Raw genomic sequence first — 18035 nt, forward strand, 5'->3', positions numbered from 1 at the left:
CGAGCCCCGGCTCGGACAGTCTCGGTCGTTGTGTCCTTGGGCAAGACACTTCACCCGTTGCCTACTGGTGGTGGTCAGAGGGCCCGGTGGCGCCAGTGTCCAGCAGTATTCTCTGTCAGTGCGCCCCAGGGTGGCTGTGGCTACAATGTAGCTTGCCATCACCAGTGTGTGAATGTGTGTGTGAATGGGTGGATGACTGGATATGTAAAGCGCTTTGGGGTCCTTAGGGACTAGTAAAGCGCTATATAAATACAGGCCATTTACCATTTAATAAACTGGCGAATATTATGAAAAACGCCAGTTTTAAGACACTGAACAGTCAGTCTTGTTTTCATGAGCAATAAAAAACAAAGTTTTGTCCTTAAAAACTATGATAAAAATGTGTTTGTTTGTTTTTTTTAGAAAAGCAGGCAATATGAATCCTTTTCTTTGTTGCATAACTTCTATTTAATAAACCCGTCTTTCCTCCCTGCTGTGTCGTGTGCATCAGGTGTGAAATATTGCAGTCCCTTCTATAAATATGCTGTCATGTCTGCAGGAGGAGCATTGCTGCACATCTCCAGCTGAATGACAAAATATTGTAATTTAACTGATGCATTTCTGAAAAAGCAGAGTAACTATTGAGTGGATATTATATAGGGGCCTAGTTAATAAGAATATAAGAAACGAACTGACTTTATCTCCTATGACAGAAATTAGGATGACACGACGCGCCGCTTTTGGATGAAAGACAACAGCAGTTGACATTTTCACTTCAATTATGTCCTTCAGTTGCAGATATCAGCAAATGATTTATTAGAAAACAGATTCATGAACCGGGGAAGAAAGAAGACGCTGACATATTCCCTTTATGACGAAATAAAAGAAAACTGAGCACTAAGAGGAGTCAGATACTATATGCAGAGCATATCCCACAGTCCTCACAGTACTTTCATGGTCACAAGCTTATGAGTAAAATGTGTGCAGACATATCCGGTGTTTCTTCTCCTCTCTGTCGCCGTTTTCTTTATTCTGCCTCCTCTCAGAGCATCTCGGCTGACAGTCTGCAGCTACAAGTATATCAGATGGCAGCTTCCCTGAGGCACCGTAACGCCTCGATTCCGCAGCAGCCTCTGATTTGATATCGGACATAATCCAGACGGCCCACCCGCCAACCTCACCACCTCATCAGCCCTGTCACTCAATGTTTCCCATAAACACAGAGACACGCATGCACATTTCCCCCCGGTCTGAGGTCAGCCCTCCCTCCTATGGAAAACCTTTTCTCTGCCTGTGTCTGGTTTCTCAAGCATGATTGAAGATACTCAATAACAAGAGATGCTTGCCGTGACCCCACCGTAACCCCTTCTTTATAAAAAAAAGAAAAAAGAATGGAGTAAAAAAAGGCTTCTGTCTGACCCTGCAACCATCTTCACCATCATCTTCATTTTTGTGTGTCCTTCCCCAAAGTGTGTTGTCTACATATTGTGCACAGCTCCCTCGACACTCCCGGGAGCCCCCCCTCCCCTTCCCCAATCCCCCGACCCACCCCCCTATCACAATGCCAGCATTAAAGAGATTGGTGGGGTTGAGCTATTGAGTCGAATTAGACATGGTCAATGTAGCTTTGGCTGGACCAAACTGCCCCGAGGACACAAGTTAGAGAGGCTGAATAGGACAGGATTGTGCAACTGTAGTGCGGCTCTCTTCCTTTATCACAAAGCGCGTTTGGATTAATTTAACAAATGCACGTGTAAAGATACAAGTGAGCGGAGATGACGGTGAGATAAAGCGACAGGTGTGAAATGAGCCCTGCTTCATTTTTGTTCTTTTTTTAAAAAAAAACCAAACGTTGATTTACGCGCAGAGTTGGAGGCGCGGATCTTCATGGAGTTGCTTGAGGAAACAGGTGTTATTTCCTTCTGCTGTAATTCATTTCTGTGTGAGAGAGGATTCCTGTGAGCTTTCAGATGAGGAGGCATTTGTATTCCTGTGCCATGAAAGCTAATGATGAGCACTGGGATCGCAGCAAGCTCTGTAGGAACAACACATTTTTCATGCACCTAAAGCTCTGGAGGGGCTTAACTTGAAAAAGTGGTAAAAGATACTTAACAATGATGTCTAATCACTTCAAACGAATCAAGGAAAAAAAGAGCTTTGCTGTAGAAATGACCGATTACACTTATCTGCTGTCTATGATGACACTTTTTAAAAGCAACAAACACTGATTTCTTTTTCCGTCTTTCTTCTTCTTCCACACACGCACCCCACTGGTCTTGCAGACTTCCTTCCTGCTCCAAAATGGCATAAAACAGGCAGTTTCTTTATCCAGGCAGGAACTGCTTCCCAGTGGGCCGGAAGCAATTTAATCAGTGTCATAGCAGACTCTGATGAGATAGTGCTCCGGGAGCTGGCATTGACTTGTAATTAAAGGTACCCTCCTTGCAAGCTAGGTGGAAATTAAGAGGCAAACAAGCAGCAAAGGTGGAGTGGACTCCGGAAAGTCCTGCTCTATAACTGTCTCTGTTGTGCTGAGCAAATAAGGAGCGATGAAAGTAAGAGATGTGGGGGTTTGGGGGGTTTGGGGGCTGCATCGCTCACGGTCACCTGACGAGTGGCCCGGCTGCCTGGAAGAATGTGTTGCAATCTGACAAACACATTTGAAAAATAGCAGTTATGGCCCCCTGCCCGGCCCTTATTTTATTTTTTTCTGTTCTCAGGCTGAAGGTGAACAGTAACTTTTGGAGCCAAGGCTCTCAGGCTGAACCATTATTTGACACCACAGTTTCAAGTAAATGAAGGAGAGAAGTGAGAACAGAGGTTATTCAATGGAAGAGCCGTTTTAAGGCTTTTCTTTGTCAGCCTGGAGCATCCATACAGCTCTTAAGATTTTTGGCTCCAGTTCACGATGTTTTATGGCAGTGCAGCAGTTTTCTTTGCTACCTTAAGGCACGTTTCCATCAATCTCATAAGTTAGGACGTCAAGTCTGACACATACTGTATAGACTGAGTGATAATAGCAATTGAACTAGGGCAATATCACACGGTTTCAATTCATCCTGTTTGTTTCCATGCTGTAAACTCCTTGTTGCTGTCACGATAACAGCTGGAGGACTATTGCAGCTCAGCTAGATTTCCTTTATTGTTGGAATCTCTAACATTTTGTTTTTTAAATGTGTTACTACCATCTATTGATGTTATTGCTGCACTCCACTTGGTTGCTCTGCAGATAGAAGTCATAGCTGCATTAACATTGTGAGATGGTCATCCCATATTCCTGGCAGACAACTTCAGCATTCTGGCTCAGGCTGTCTTTGGTTGCAAGATTGTTGCAACTGTGAACAATAAACCACAGATGAACCACCAGAGTGGAGCAAGGACCAAATATATCACCACAATTCTTTCACACTGGTCATTTTGCATATAAAGCACCCTCAAATCACACGTCATACAACTGGATTTGACTAGCGAGTTGGTTGACCCACTGTAGTTGTACCTGGGATTTTTAACTATTTGTGACACCTAAATGGAAAGGCTTGTGTCAAACTGTGAGGCCAAAGTAGAGGAATGACACTTGTACAACCTACACGTTTCTGTAAATGTGCTTGCTTTGAGTGTTAAGAAGTTAGATATACTTGGAAAATGCTATATCCATCCATCCATCCATCCATCCAGATAGATAGATAGATATTCATATACAGGAGAAAAAAATATCAGCTGCACCTTTAAATATAAGGTAATGCCATGTGCCACCACCCCTATGATCTCATCAAGAACTGAAAGTGTGGAAGCTTTGCAGAAGTACTATTGATGGCAAAGTTGCTGGATTGCATTTGATTTCCTCCTTTTTTTAGGCCTACCTACTGAATGCATTTTTATTTTTTGCCTAATATAATATATATTGCTCATATTTCCCGACTCCAAGCTTTTCATTGTCTTCACTTCCTATTCATCATTGGGCAATCCGCCAACCCCCCCCCCCCCCCCCCCCCCCCCCCCCTCAGGAGCCTGTTGAGGTCTGTGCCTAAATACACTCAACCTGGTTCCTGCTGCTTAACTACCAACTTGCCGCTCTGTTGCCATAGATACGTGCTGGCACTGGCGAGGACTTGTGGAAGCTTGCAGAGGGAAATTTTTAGATTTACAGGCTGCCACCTGGATAAAGAGTTAAAAATTATTATTAAAATAAATAAATAAATAAACAGCTTACCTTGTTTGTCTAAGTTCAGCTTTCCAAAATTGCCTAACACAAAACCAGTGTAGCCCTTTTAATTGCAAGCCGATGGGAATAAAACTGAGTTGATGCACTGCTCGGGGTTGTTTACAACATGCTGCAACCACATAGAAGCATCCCAGCGAGATATTAATGCAGTACACCTGGGCAGGAAACACACTGCCTTTAGCTTTGAAACATTTAAGTCAAAATTAGTTTTTAGCCTACATAAGTACACAGCTAAGGGTAAGACAGTTCATTCACTTAAATATTCAAATTCATTCCTTTTTAAAAAAGATCGTAAAATGAAGTAATGCTATCAATTTTTTTTAATGTTGAGTTTGAGGCACAACATGCAAAGTATAGACTAAAATCCAAAATATTAATTCCAAGTGATAGTGAAGTTCAAGGGAAGCAGAATAGAGGTGAAATCCAAAAACAGGCAAAGTATCAAACAGAGGGAGAGCTTTAGGAACTAGAAAAAAGAGAGTGCCATGAAAGAAACGAGGACTTGGCTGTGGAAAGTTTGAGTGTGAAGGGTAACAAGAGAAACTAGCAAAGAACAAATGAAAGCAGGGGAACAGATACACGCTCAGTGATGATGTTATCTACCACAGGTATGGCAGAAAGGCGATAACGAAAGTACCAGATAAAGAAGAAGAATATTGCATACTTCTATACTTATGCTTGTAAAATGTGAGTGCAGATTTTTCTGCTTCAGTGGTCATCATCTTGGCTATGGGACCAAAAAGGTTTCAGCCATTAGATGAAGTTTGTCCCCATAAAGAAAACATTGACACTTTTTCAGGCATTTCAATTTGAACAAAAAAATATGTGCTGAGGGGTTGATTAGAATTTAATGATGCAAAATGTCATTTACAAAACCTTAGAGCGTATGACTGGAAGTGGGCTTTCAGAAATGAGAAATACTAACTGGTTACAACATAAAACAGAAAATGGGGATAAAGAAGCTAAAGCGTGACAGCCAAGAGGTTTGTTTGCAAGTCATTGCCCCATTTTTGTCTCGCACATTGCCATTTTCAGATGAAATGTGAAAATGGAAAAAGAAAGTATTGTTTGTAAGTCCATGCTTTAAGCGAAGGTTACAAAATGTCTTGATCAGCTGGAGCTGTGTTTGATTGACAGCAGCTGGCATGTTGCAGTAAAAGCCAAGGTCAGTATAGCATGCAAGCCATGGGGACAGGAACTTGTTAGAATTTGTTTGAAGGTACATTTAAGTGCTCTTACTTCTGTAGTATTCAAAGTGGAAACAGCAGCTCACTTTTCCCAGCTGTGTGTTTGATTGTCCTTATTGAATAAAAAGGAGACTGTGAGATTAAAAGCTAATGTATATCATTGTTCAGCATCTTAGGTCGCCACAGCAGATCATCCGTCTCCATTTCACCTTCACCCTTGCATCCCCTTCTGTTACGCCAACTCTCTGCATGCCCTCCTCTCTGCATGCCCTCCTCTCTGCGGTCTTCGTCATTTCCTTCTGCAGTCCCTTACTCACGCCTCCACACTCCTACCTTTGCTTTTCTCTTGCTGCTCCCGACCATGCTGGACCCATCTCCTCTTCCTTTGTCTTTGCCCAGCAGTAGCACAGTTTCCATCGGGACCTCCGATGGCGGTGGTTGTTAACCTAGGCTCTTATCATTCTGGTAAGAAAATTTCACTCTTGATCATCTACATATTTTATTTGACATTCGGGGTCCTGACCCCCAGGGGTTGGTTGTGTATCATTGTTCAAAGGTGGTAGAATTGCAGGTTTTTGTTGCAAGGATGCACAAGAATAGAAATGAGCATATCAGAGGGACAGCTCAGGCTGAGTGGTTTGGAGACAAAGTTAGAGAGCCAAGGCTGAAATGTTTTGGACAAGTGCAAAGGATCCATGTTTAGCATACTTAGACAAAGGATGTTCATAGCATACCAATGAAACACGTTGTCAAGCCAAATCGGGACATTGTAAGTATTCCAAGTTAAGGTACTTGCATACCCGCTCAAAGTAAAAAGGAGAACATGTTATTAAGAATGTAATTTAATGTCAGCTGGCCTTTAAAACAAGTGAGGAATATTTCATAAGAGCAGTGAAAGTACAGAAATCTAAGATCACAGTGTCTGAAAGTTCATGGTCTTTTATTTCTCTCAGTTCTGGAGACAACAAAACCTCCACCAGTGGATTTTCCTTCCATCCGCTTTTTCTTTTTAAAAAAGCTGTCTGCTTGTTGTAGTAGTTTTACTTTTTAAAAAGAACCAAAAACGTACTCTCCAGACACCATTTTCCCAGCATCGATGCAGTAAGAGTCTCTCTTCACCTTAAATTAGTGACAAAGAGACGTGCTTGGACATTTATTAGTCCAATCCGCACAGTATCCTCTAGGTCCAAATAGTGTACCTCTGATTAACTCATTGTATCAGACTGAATGATCAACTGACAGGCGAACGGTGGCTCACAGAGTCTTTTTAAAAGCATGTCTGTGTGTGTGTGTGTGTGTGCACGCATGTGTCCTCCTATGGACAGCTTCCTCTGTGGTATTGATTGTCCTGGTTCCTTGCCGACAAACTGTTGCTAATCCCAAACACAGCAGGATGGGAAATTGGATGGGCACTATCGGGCCACTTTGGAGCCGACTTAAAGATTCTCGCTTCACATAAACACACACGCGCACATTGGTTTACAAGTGTGCACGGACACACTGAGGAGTTGATGTTGGCACACAGCATGCATCAGCTCTGCCCGCACGCTGTGACCCAATATGGAGTGTGACCAGCTGTCCATGTCTGGATTCTGCCTGTTTTCGGTGCTGAGATTTGAGTGCATCTGGGTTTGCTTGAGTGTATGACATGCCTTTCCTCAGAAATATTTGACAGCCACACACCAGCCTCGTTCTGCTGCTGACAGTTCCTCCCCCGTGCGCCTCCGTGCCAAGATAGCTCGGCCACTACAATTTCAAGCTTACAGCAGAGTCCCGGTCATCTGTCATGATCTCCTGGCCTGCCTGCTCTCAGCCCGGCTTTTTAACTAATGAGAGGATTTGTAGAGTCATTCTTTGACTTTCAGGACTCAGTGATTTAGTATGAATTAAGCACCTGCCAAAGCTGCTCCTGCAGATAATAGAAATTAAAAAAAATGACATGTTCTAAAGAATAAAACTCATACCCTTGAATAAAATATTATTGGTTTGATTTTACCTTGGAACCTTAAGTGGGTGTCATCCTGCACTGTCTCTGTCCTGCTCTCTGTGTGTGTCATGTCTCACTCTGCTGTGAGGTATCTAGTTAAAGTGAAAATGCCAAAAGAGAGAGACGTGAAAGGCGAATCTGTCGGAAGAAATACTTCTCTTGACCATTTATACGGTTGTCTTTGCCATATCTCTGCTTGCATGCACAACATTGGGCTTTGTCTCAGTGATAAATGCAACTTTTGAAAGGAGGAATCAAACGAGTTATGCAGAGAATTTAGAAAGACAACTTGGCACTCGCTGATCCAAAGTACTCATGCAAGTTATGCAACTAACAGACGTCCTATAGGAAGAGGCTAAAAATATGGCCACATTTTTCAGCTTTAACCTCCTGAAGTTGCACTACATAAGTTTGATTAAATCAGGGCGTCAGCGCTATTTACTTTATATAAGGCAAAAAAAGCATTAGGGTTTTGGGTTTATTGCACAAGGTGAAAAGGAAGGAAATGCTATTAAAAAAACATAAAAACTGAAATGTCATATTTTTCATAGACTATATTTGCATGACACTACCAGATGCACAGACCTCATTATCCTTATTTAAATCAAAATGAAGTGGCAAAATCACTATTTGCTAACATAGAAGTGGTTTTTTGTCTAATCAGAAACTGATACTGATGCCAGGAACAGTGATTTTTTGCTTGATTGCAGAGGACTAGTGTGATTTTGCAACATGTTAAGGATAATTTTAAACATTTAAACATAAACAGACACATAATCAGCCTTATGACACATTCTTTCCAACATACACACCTCCACGCACGCAAACGATGTCTCAAAATAAAGGGGGAAAGATTAAGGGTAAGCTAATCTATAAAAATGTGTTTTCCATGTAGAGCTTTATAGGTCTGTTAATACTATATCACTGGAATCCAGTGAAGGGATGCAAGAATAGGTGTGATATGTGAACGCTGGCTAGTTTTTGTTAGCGGCTTTGTGCTGCGTCCTGCACTAACTGGAGGACAGAGAGATGCACATGAAAAGTGAGTTACAATAACCAAGGTGGGGGAAAATTGAAGTGTGTACTAAAAGTTTCAGATGACTGAATAACAGTAAAGGTTTGCTTTTGCTATATTTCTGAGGTGAAATGGAGGTTTAGGAAGCATCATAGCCTGCAAATGGAAGATGTTATATTCCTTAAATGCACAACAATAATAGCTGAAAGTTAAGGAAGAAAAAGAAGATGCAAAACCAAGTGAAACAAAATGCTGAAGGTCTCAGAGTAGAGAACAATGACAGGTAAAGTCTGATAAGAGGAAAGAACAAAGTACAAGAGGTAGAGCGTGCAGACGTGACAATGGCTTGATGCATTTTCAAGAGTCTCAACTTGATGACGCACTCAAATATTCATGCTTCCTCTCAACGAAACAAAAACCCCGACAGCTGCCAGCTCGAGTGGCCCGCATGCACCCCTTAAAGAGGATTCGGTCATTTTTTTGAGTCATGATTGTTTTTATGTTTCAGACTGGAGGACAAACATTATAAAATCATAAAATAAAATATAGACAAATGATCAAAAGGTTCTTTTTTTCCCCTTTTGCTTCGTGGTGTAGTCGAAACAAGCAGCCCTAAAGCTTGAAACATATCCAGCTTCACTGAATCTAGTCTGCTGCAGACTGCACTGAATGTTTCCACCTGTTTCATCAGCATTATTTTAGTTGGCAGTTGACTCCACTGTATTGTAATGACAAACATGGGCTCTATTTGCATTTGCCTAATTAGTTACCGGCTGTAGTGAGAGGGATAATTGATTGCAGGGCAATATGGTTGATTTGCAACTCAACCAAGCTAATAATTTGTTATTGATTGAAGCATTAGTGAGGAAAACACTACAGAGATATGTAACCAAGCCAAAGTGCTGCAGAAAGTTGATGCTCTCAGTTTTTAATCTACTTTAATAACATTACACTCCGCTAAGCTAACATCGTAAGGAGTGCGGGGTTGGGAGATGATGAACTGCTGGTTTCAGCGCGGCACTGTAGACTCATATGTTATAACTGGAAGAGATTACATTTACTGGGGAAGCAGGAGTGTCTCTGTGTGTGTGCATTTGGAAACATCCGCGTGTAAGTCTGCCAAAGTCTGTTTGCATAAGACGTAATTCAGAAGAAGCGAGAGTAATGCGCTGAAATGCATCACATGTGCAGTAAACATGCCAGGATGTCAGGTGTATGCAAGGATCAAAGTTGTGCAAACATTTTCTTTCTTTTTTAAAAAAATCCAGCACTGAAGCATCTGAAAGTCGCAGATTTTAAATGAACTCGTTACTGCTTCGCTAACTGCTGGAACCTTCTGCCTCATTGAACAGTCCACAATTGGGTTCAATTTTCCTGTTTTAATCAGCCATCAAATGAACTTTAGAGGTTTAATTGCACATTTTAAATAATTATCTCAAGGGTCAGGGGTACCTCTTTAAGAAGCTAGATTTTCCCCGCTCTGAGTCTTTCTAACCTCTAACTCTATTCATTTATTTCCTGCATTTCACTCAGCTTTCTAGCTCATCTTTCCAGCCACCCTCTATTTGTCTGGTTCTTTTTTTTTTCAGCCCACAATGATGTCCTTTCTATCAAAATGTTTTTCCTTTGCACCGTTTTTTTCAGTCTCTTTCGGTTTTCCTGTGCTTCATTCAGGAACGCCCTCAGGAATAGAAAGTCTGCGAGGAAAAAAAAGATTTTGAAGTGACTCAGAGAGAGCTTCGTTTCTTTGAAGCCAGGTGTAGAAATGTTGCATTGAGGTGCTGAAGTCATTTCTTCTCTTCTCCAGCTGTATCCCGGAGGCCCAGCTTGACAGCTAGAGGAGAGGTCATCACCATGACTGCGTCCTCACAGGACTCCGCCCCCTCGTCTATGGCTGGCCTCTTCCTACTCCTTCTCCTCCCGGCTGTTTTCACGCAGAACTCCGCTGTCCCAACGACCCCGACCCCATCCTCGTTGGACCCCCTGACCCATCCGGAGTGCACAAAGAAAGAACACCCAAAGGTTTCCATCAGAGGTCAGTGATCACCTCCAACCGCACATTTTGTATCAGTCAGTGCTGTACTTGCAGTGCTGCTTCTACATGGACACATTTTGCTGGGACAATGCAGTTTGTAGCTTTTGTAAAATTAGCATTTTCATTCAGCTTCCCGGTAATTTGATATCTTGCTTTTTCTTCTGTGACAGCTTATTTTCAAATTTCAGATTTATTACCGTTTCCTTTCTTAACAAAAGAATTTGAAATAAGGGAAACATGAAAGGATAGGCTGTGAAAGCAGTCAAGTGTCGAGCTGCTGCTGCTGACTTATTTGGAGTCAAAAAAAGAGAAAAAAACACCATGCTTCACTTTAGTGTCAGCTCCAGCTTTATTCAGACATAGTGGGTACATTTTTTTTAGATGAGGGACACTCTGCTCTGAGCAATCATGCTGAAGTCCATCTTACTGTACTGCTGTCAACTTGTCGATAATCTATATTGACTCATCTTAAATGTACACATGGGAGAAAAAAAAGGCCGATCCAGTTGAAATCTATTGAGCTATTCATCATGCACATCCCCTAAAGGTGAGGTGAGGGGTGCATATAATCCCTGAGGAAAAGCAGTTGATGTAAAGATGTAATGGAAAATAATAAAACTTGCCGTATTTGGTGTCAAGGTTAAGGTACACGAGCATTCAGAGAAACTAAAGCTTTTTCCTAATTCCTAACCTTTGAGCTATGAAGCTTTACATACTAACATGGTGAATTTTATTATCTTTACTCATATGATTGGAGCTGAATTGGTTCCTTCAAGCTGTAAAAACTTAACATTTTAAGTTAGATTTATACAGTGTGCAAAAATCATGGCATTGTATTGAAAAAATAAAAGGTGTGTTGTGCAGCTCTCTTCGTGCCCTTTCATCTAATATGTTACTCTATGGTTCCTTGAACTTTGACCTTGGGCGCTAACAATAACAGTCAAGGTCAAGTAGAGGATCCATAAAAATTTTAAATAAAACGTTTTTATAGATTTTCACTTTTGGTGTGACCTTGACTTTGATCTGATTTTCACTCAAATTAAATCAGCTCGAGCTGGTATTGATGTCTACCATCACACAAAATTTGAAAACGATATGTTGAAAACTGCGGATGCTAGACTGACAAACACAAGCGACTGCGTACCATTTTTCCTTGGTCACAGCTTCTGCTTGCATGTTAATCCTGAACACTTTTCTCAGTGTTGCCATGAGGTTCCTTTGCAGTTATAGGGAATTAGCATCTGAAGTAGAGTCAGACACAGCATGCATCCAGCGTTACAGTCTGATGTATGCAAGTGTGGGAACAAATGAGTCTTTATCTTTTATGCTTATGGTTTGAAATCTCCAATAACATTGATTCCACAAGCTTAAAGTTCAGTGTGGCAAACTGTTGCTGTCAAGTTAAGGGGGACAGTGTGGCCCCAGGGAATTTTATGTCAGCTATTTTTCATATCTGGAACCCTATTTGCCACTTTTCAATTTTCATAAATGTATCTTTGTGCCATCTGTAAATAGAACCTCACAGTTTGGCGAGGTCAAAAGGCATCTATAAAGGAGCAGAAAGCAAAACGGGCCAAGATTAAAATGATAGTGTGGAATAATGGCGCCCGCTATCTTGCCCGTTCATCTGTACAGTGGGCCAAGAAACGAGGTGTTCCTCACTGCGTGAAATGGAACAGAACAGTTTGGAGCGCAGAATCAAAGGTAAACACACACAAAATTGCTGTGTTTATTTTTGAATAGGGCTGTTTGTGTTTCATCTGCCAAGAGTGGTGAGTAGGATTGGAAAGCCCAAAAAAAATTGCTGGTGGGGATCGAGGACAGAAAGATTGGAGAGGTGGCCTGAAGGAGTTATGAAATGCTCTCAGCCCCCTCCAAAGCATGCATCCGTCTTTTTGGTTTTTCTTTTTTGGAGTGTGCCGTTTTCTAACAAGACTGTTTATGTGCTTGTGTCCAGCTTATCAATGCTGCAGACCTGAACTCTATGGTTCTGAAGATTGACGTAAAGACCTGTGTGCCATTTGGTCCTTTATGCTGAACTTTCTGTGTCAGGGCAGTTTTAAGTTTGAAAACTAGAGCCTCCATTCTATTGGATTTCCAATCTATAGAAATCAAGAAATGGCTTTTTTCATTCCCCCACAAAACCAGACTCACACTATCTATATGCAAGGGCTTTTTCCCTGTCCTGCTTCACCCACCCGGCCTCCAGATGTCCAGATTAGCCTGGGCCCCGCCAGTGCTTCACTTCAAAGGCGTGCCACTTGAGAATGGCTCTCATGGCAGGGAGCTGCAGGGCTGTTGGCCTGTCAAAGCAAGCAGAGCAGGGCATTATGTGAAGGCAGCCTTACAGAAAGGCCTGCACAATGAAAGTGCCAGCAAGAACCTGAGATTAGCCTCTGTGATTGATGAGCGTTTTATTGTAGCTTGCTGAAGCGCTGCATCAGTCACCTGAAGGAGACCAGCCAGTCTTTGCTATGGGCATGCACAAGTGTGTGCTCGTGCTGTACAAGTGTATGCATCTACAGGGAGTGCAGAATTATTAGGCAAGTTGTATTTTTGAGGAATAATTTTATTATTGACCAACAACCATGTTCTCAATGAACCCAAAAAACTCATTAATATCAAAGCTGAATGTTTTTGGAAGTAGTTTTTAGTTTGTTTTTAGTTTTAGCTATTTTAGGGGGATATCTGTGTGTGCAGGTGACTATTACTGTGCATAATTATTAGGCAACTTAACAAAAAACAAATATATACCCATTTCAATTATTTATTTTTACCAGTGAAACCAATATAACATCTCCACATTCACAAATATACATTTCTGACATTCAAAAACAAAACAAAAACAAATCAGCGACCAATATAGCCACCTTTCTTTGCAAGGACACTCAAAAGCCTGCCATCCATGGATTCTGTCAGTGTTTTGATCTGTTCACCATCAACATTGCGTGCAGCAGCAACCACAGCCTCCCAGACACTGTTCAGAGAGGTGTACTGTTTTCCCTCCTTGTAAATCTCACATTTGATGATGGACCACAGGTTCTCAATGGGGTTCAGATCAGGTGAACAAGGAGGCCATGTCATTAGTTTTTCTTCTTTTATACCCTTTCTTGCCAGCCACGCTGTGGAGTACTTGGACGCGTGTGATGGAGCATTGTCCTGCATGAAAATCATGTTTTTCTTGAAGGATGCAGACTTCTTCCTGTACCACTGCTTGAAGAAGGTGTCTTCCAGAAACTGGCAGTAGGACTGGGAGTTGAGCTCGACTCCATCCTCAACCCGAAAAGGCCCCACAAGCTCATCTTTGATGATACCAGCCCAAACCAGTACTCCACCTCCACCTTGCTGCCGTCTGACTGGAGCTCTCTGCCCTTTACCAATCCAGCCACGGGCCCATCCATCTGGCCCATCAAGACTCACTCTCGTTTCATCAGTCCATAAAACCTTAGAAAAACCAGTCTTGAGATATTTCTTGGCCCAGTCTTGACGTTTCAGCTTGTGTGTCTTGTTCAGTGGTGGTCGTCTTTCAGCCTTTCTTACCTTGGCCATGCCTCTGAGTATTGCACACCTTGTGCTTTTGGGCACTCCAGTGATGTTGCAGCTCTGAAATATGGCCAAACTGGTGGCAAGTGGCATCTTGGCAGCTGCACGCTTGACTTTTCTCAGTTCATGGGCAGTTATTTTGCGCCTTGGTTTTTCCACACGCTTCTTGTGACCCTGTTGACTATTTTGAATGAAACGCTTGATTGTTCGATGATCACGCTTCAGAAGCTTTGCAATTTTGAGACTGCTGCATCCCTCTGCAAGATATCTCACTATTTTTGACTTTTCTGAGCCTGTCAAGTCCTTCTTTTGACCCATTTTGCCAAAGGAAAGGACGTTGCCTAATAATTATGCACACCTGATATAGGGTGTTGATGTCATTAGACCACACCCCTTCTCATTACAGAGTTGCACATCACCTAATATGCTTAATTGGTAGTAGGCTTTCGAGCCTATACAGCTTGGAGTAAGACAACATGCATGAAGAGGATGATGTGGACAAAATACTCATTTGCCTAATAATTCTGCACTCCCTGTATACTGACAAGTATTTATAGATATAGGTGTGTTTTTCTTGTGTTTTGACTTCCTATCTAAATGAGTTTTAGATTTTCTATGTGCAGTCCAGTGACATTTTATCCTGGCAGCGCCGGTAGAAGGCATCGCATGTCCTCCGGTCCTCCAGCTCTGGTTCCTCCGACCATAAACCTCCGTGGTATCCAATATTCATGTTTGTCATTGGCTATAAAATATTCTGTATTGTCTCTCTGCCCAAACAAACAAAACAGCAGTCTCTGTGTATCACACTGCACTCATCATTTTTCTCCATATGAAAAGGTTAGATGGAGTTACTTAAAGTCAAGGATAAAAGGTCATCTCATCATATTCATTTATAAAGGACTAATGTTGACTTTCACTGTATGCACTTACCTTGGTTACCTGTTCAAACAGCATCAGCTCAAAACTATTAAATGATGTTTTCACGATTCTTGTAATTGTTCTTAATGATTCTTTGTGTTTTGTTGTTGTCGTTCTGTCTGCTGCTGATTGTCTTCTTGTGGATATGTCTTGTTCTTGCTCTCTCTTGTAAATGAGATTACAAGGGATTACAGGAGATTTTAGTGAGACTGAGTTAAAAAACAAAAACAAAAAGACAATTTATATAAATAAGTCCATCAACTCGAGCGTGTTATGTGAATTTAAGACCAGCTGTATTCTGTATACTTGGAGGAGTAGCGGGACACTCATACTGATAAGAAACATCTCTTAATAAATAGATGTACTTGCAAAGAAATCTTAGTATCTGGTAGATATGAAGAGAATTATCCTTGTTTATAGCCACTAAATCATTTTTACAGCTGCTTTATTTTAGCTTAGTTTGGCTGTGACAGCTGTGATCACAAAGAAGAAATCAATTTTTAAAAAGAAGTTGAGCACACATGCGGCGGTTGCGATGTCGGGGGAATGTACTATAAACACAGAAGATGCAGGAGACAGTAGACAAACTTCCACCGAGGTTTAGTATCAAACCTCGTGACCCACTTTAGTTTGGTCTCAACAGCATGGTATTTCTACCATCCGCTTGGACCCACCACAAACACACTGCTGCATGTTTGTATCCCTGGTGTTCCAGAAGATGTGCCAGAAGAGTTGTTTTGTTTTTTTTAGCCACACCACAGATCAGTGCAGAAATACAGCATCGGAATCACGTAACCTCCACCCACAGGCACACACTGTATGAGCCGCCAGCTCGTGATTTAGATGGATGATACTCCCTGAGAGCATGAGACTGCAGGTCTGATAAGAGCACGGGATAGGGGGCAGCAACTGGAACGCTCCGAATCTCTATATGGAATCTGCTTAAAGAATTTATAGAGATGTTATAGTTTATGTTATTAGGCTCAAAGAACTGTTCTAGGAGCTTATGAAAAGGGTCAACCTGGTTTGTGAGACGGATACCTGGGCTGTTCCTTCATCACACCAAGTGCAGCACCAGTATCCATCAAAGCAGGGACTATGTGCAGAAAACTAATGCTTTATAATAAGACCTTTTTTCTCCGGTCCCACTACGTCCGTCGCAGAGAGTAGGAGGTTGTTTGTCTGATAGATTCGATTTCTTGACAGAGTGGGACCTCTGCTCGACTCAAATCACCGTAATGTTCCTCTAACAATAGAAAGAAAAACAGAAAACAGCCGACGTTGCTGCTAATTTTCTATTTGATACCTTGCAAATCTCGCCTCCTGAATTTGCTTTTTATATCTCTTATCCCCAGATTGCCTGCACTGTTCTATCCACCATCGCACTCCCCACCTCCCTCATTTATTCTTCTCCTTTTCCCTCTCTCCGAGCTCCTCCTCTTAGACTCTTTTTTTCTCCAACTTTCTGTTCCCATCACTTTTTACTCTTTTTTTCTCTCTCTCTATAATAGGCAGAAAATGCATTGCGCATCTTGTATCTCTTTCATTGTCTGGGTAATGGTGCTGTCGATGAGCTGTCGTCTCGCCATCCGAAGGGCTCTTGAGGAGCACGAATGATGCTACTTTGAGCCACAATGGTTCACTTAAAAAAAAAAAAGTGCTCACCCTGAATTTATATATATATATATATATATATATGTATATGTATATGTATGTGTATATATATATATATATATATATATATATATATATATATATATATATATATATATATATATATATATATATATATATATATATATACATACATACATATACACATATATATATATATATATATATAAATAAAACCAACACCCAGCACGCCCCTGCGGGCGGTTTATCCTTCAAGCTCGGGTCCTCTACCAGAGGCCTGGGAGCTTGAGGGTCCTGCGCAGTATCTTAGCTGTTCCCAGGACTGCGCTCTTCTGGACAGAGATCTCCGATGTTGTTCCCGGGATCTGCTGGAGCCACTCGCCTAGCTTGGGAGTCACCGCACCTAGTGCTCTGATTACCACGGGGACCACCGTTACCTTCACCCTCCACATCCTCTCGAGCTCTTCTCTGAGCCCTTGGTATTTCTCCAGCTTCTCGTGTTCCTTCTTCCTGATATTGCTGTCATTCGGAACCGCTACATCGATCACTACGGCCGTCTTCTTCTGTTTGTCTACCACCACTATGTCCGGTTGGTTAGCCACCACCATTTTGTCCGTCTGTATCTGGAAGTCCCACAGGATCTTAGCTCGGTCATTCTCCACCACCCTTGGGGGCATCTCCCATTTTGACCTCGGGACTTCCAGGTTATACTCGGCACAGATGTTCCTGTACACTATGCCGGCCACTTGGTTATGGCGTTCCATGTATGCCTTGCCTGCTAGCATCTTGCACCCTGCTGTTATGTGCTGGATTGTCTCTGGGGCATCTTTACACAGCCTGCACCTGGGGTCTTGCCTGGTGTGATAGACCCCAGCCTCTATGGATCTTGTGCTCAGAGCTTGTTCTTGTGCTGCCATGATTAGTGCCTCTGTGCTGTCTTTCAGTCCAGCTTTGTCCAGCCACTGGTAGGATTTCTGGATATCAGCCACCTCCTCTATCTGCCGGTGGTACATACCGTGCAGGGGCCTGTCCTTCCATGATGGTTCCTCGTCTCCCTCCTCTTTCTTGGGTTTCTGCTGCCTGAGGTATTCACTGAGCACTCGGTCAGTTGGGGCCATCTTCCCAATGTATTCTTGGATGTTCGTTGTCTCATCCTGGACTGTGGTGCTGACACTCACCAGTCCCCGGCCCCCTTCCTTCCGCTTAGCGTACAGCCTCAGGGTGCTGGACTTGGGGTGAAACCCTCCATGCATGGTAAGGAGCTTTCTTGTCTTTATGTCAGTGGCTTCTATCTCCTCCTTTGGCCAGCCTATTACCCCAGCAGGGTACCTGATCACAGGCAGGGCGTACGTGTTGATGGCCCGGATCTTGTTCTTACCATTCAGCTGACTCCTCAGGACTTGCCTGACCCTCTGCAGGTACTTGGTGGTTGCAGCTTTTCTAGCGGCCTCTTCATGGTTCCCATTCGCCTGCGGGATCCCCAGGTACTTGTAACTGTCCTCTATGTCTGCAAT

The 18035-nt window shown here is 42.4% G+C and overlaps 1 protein-coding gene across 5 annotated transcripts in view; it reads left to right on the plus strand.

Moving 5' to 3' along the window:
• The window catches only part of sema5ba (sema domain, seven thrombospondin repeats (type 1 and type 1-like), transmembrane domain (TM) and short cytoplasmic domain, (semaphorin) 5Ba), a 192929-nt gene that overhangs the window by 67957 nt on the left and 106937 nt on the right, over window positions 1–18035 (plus strand). For all 5 annotated transcript variants that reach the window (XR_003269943.1, XM_026144738.1, XM_026144737.1 and 2 more), the window contains one exon: window positions 10198–10425. Coding sequence is in view for 4 of the 5 variants with exons in the window: in XM_026144738.1 (XP_026000523.1) it covers window positions 10245–10425 (181 nt within the window). In the remaining variant the exon portion in view is untranslated. The remainder of the gene's footprint in view (window positions 1–10197; window positions 10426–18035) is intronic.

The sequence above is a fragment of the Astatotilapia calliptera genome, chromosome 16, assembly GCF_900246225.1.
Source record: "Astatotilapia calliptera chromosome 16, fAstCal1.2, whole genome shotgun sequence".
NCBI classification, from domain to species: Eukaryota; Metazoa; Chordata; class Actinopteri; order Cichliformes; family Cichlidae; genus Astatotilapia; species Astatotilapia calliptera.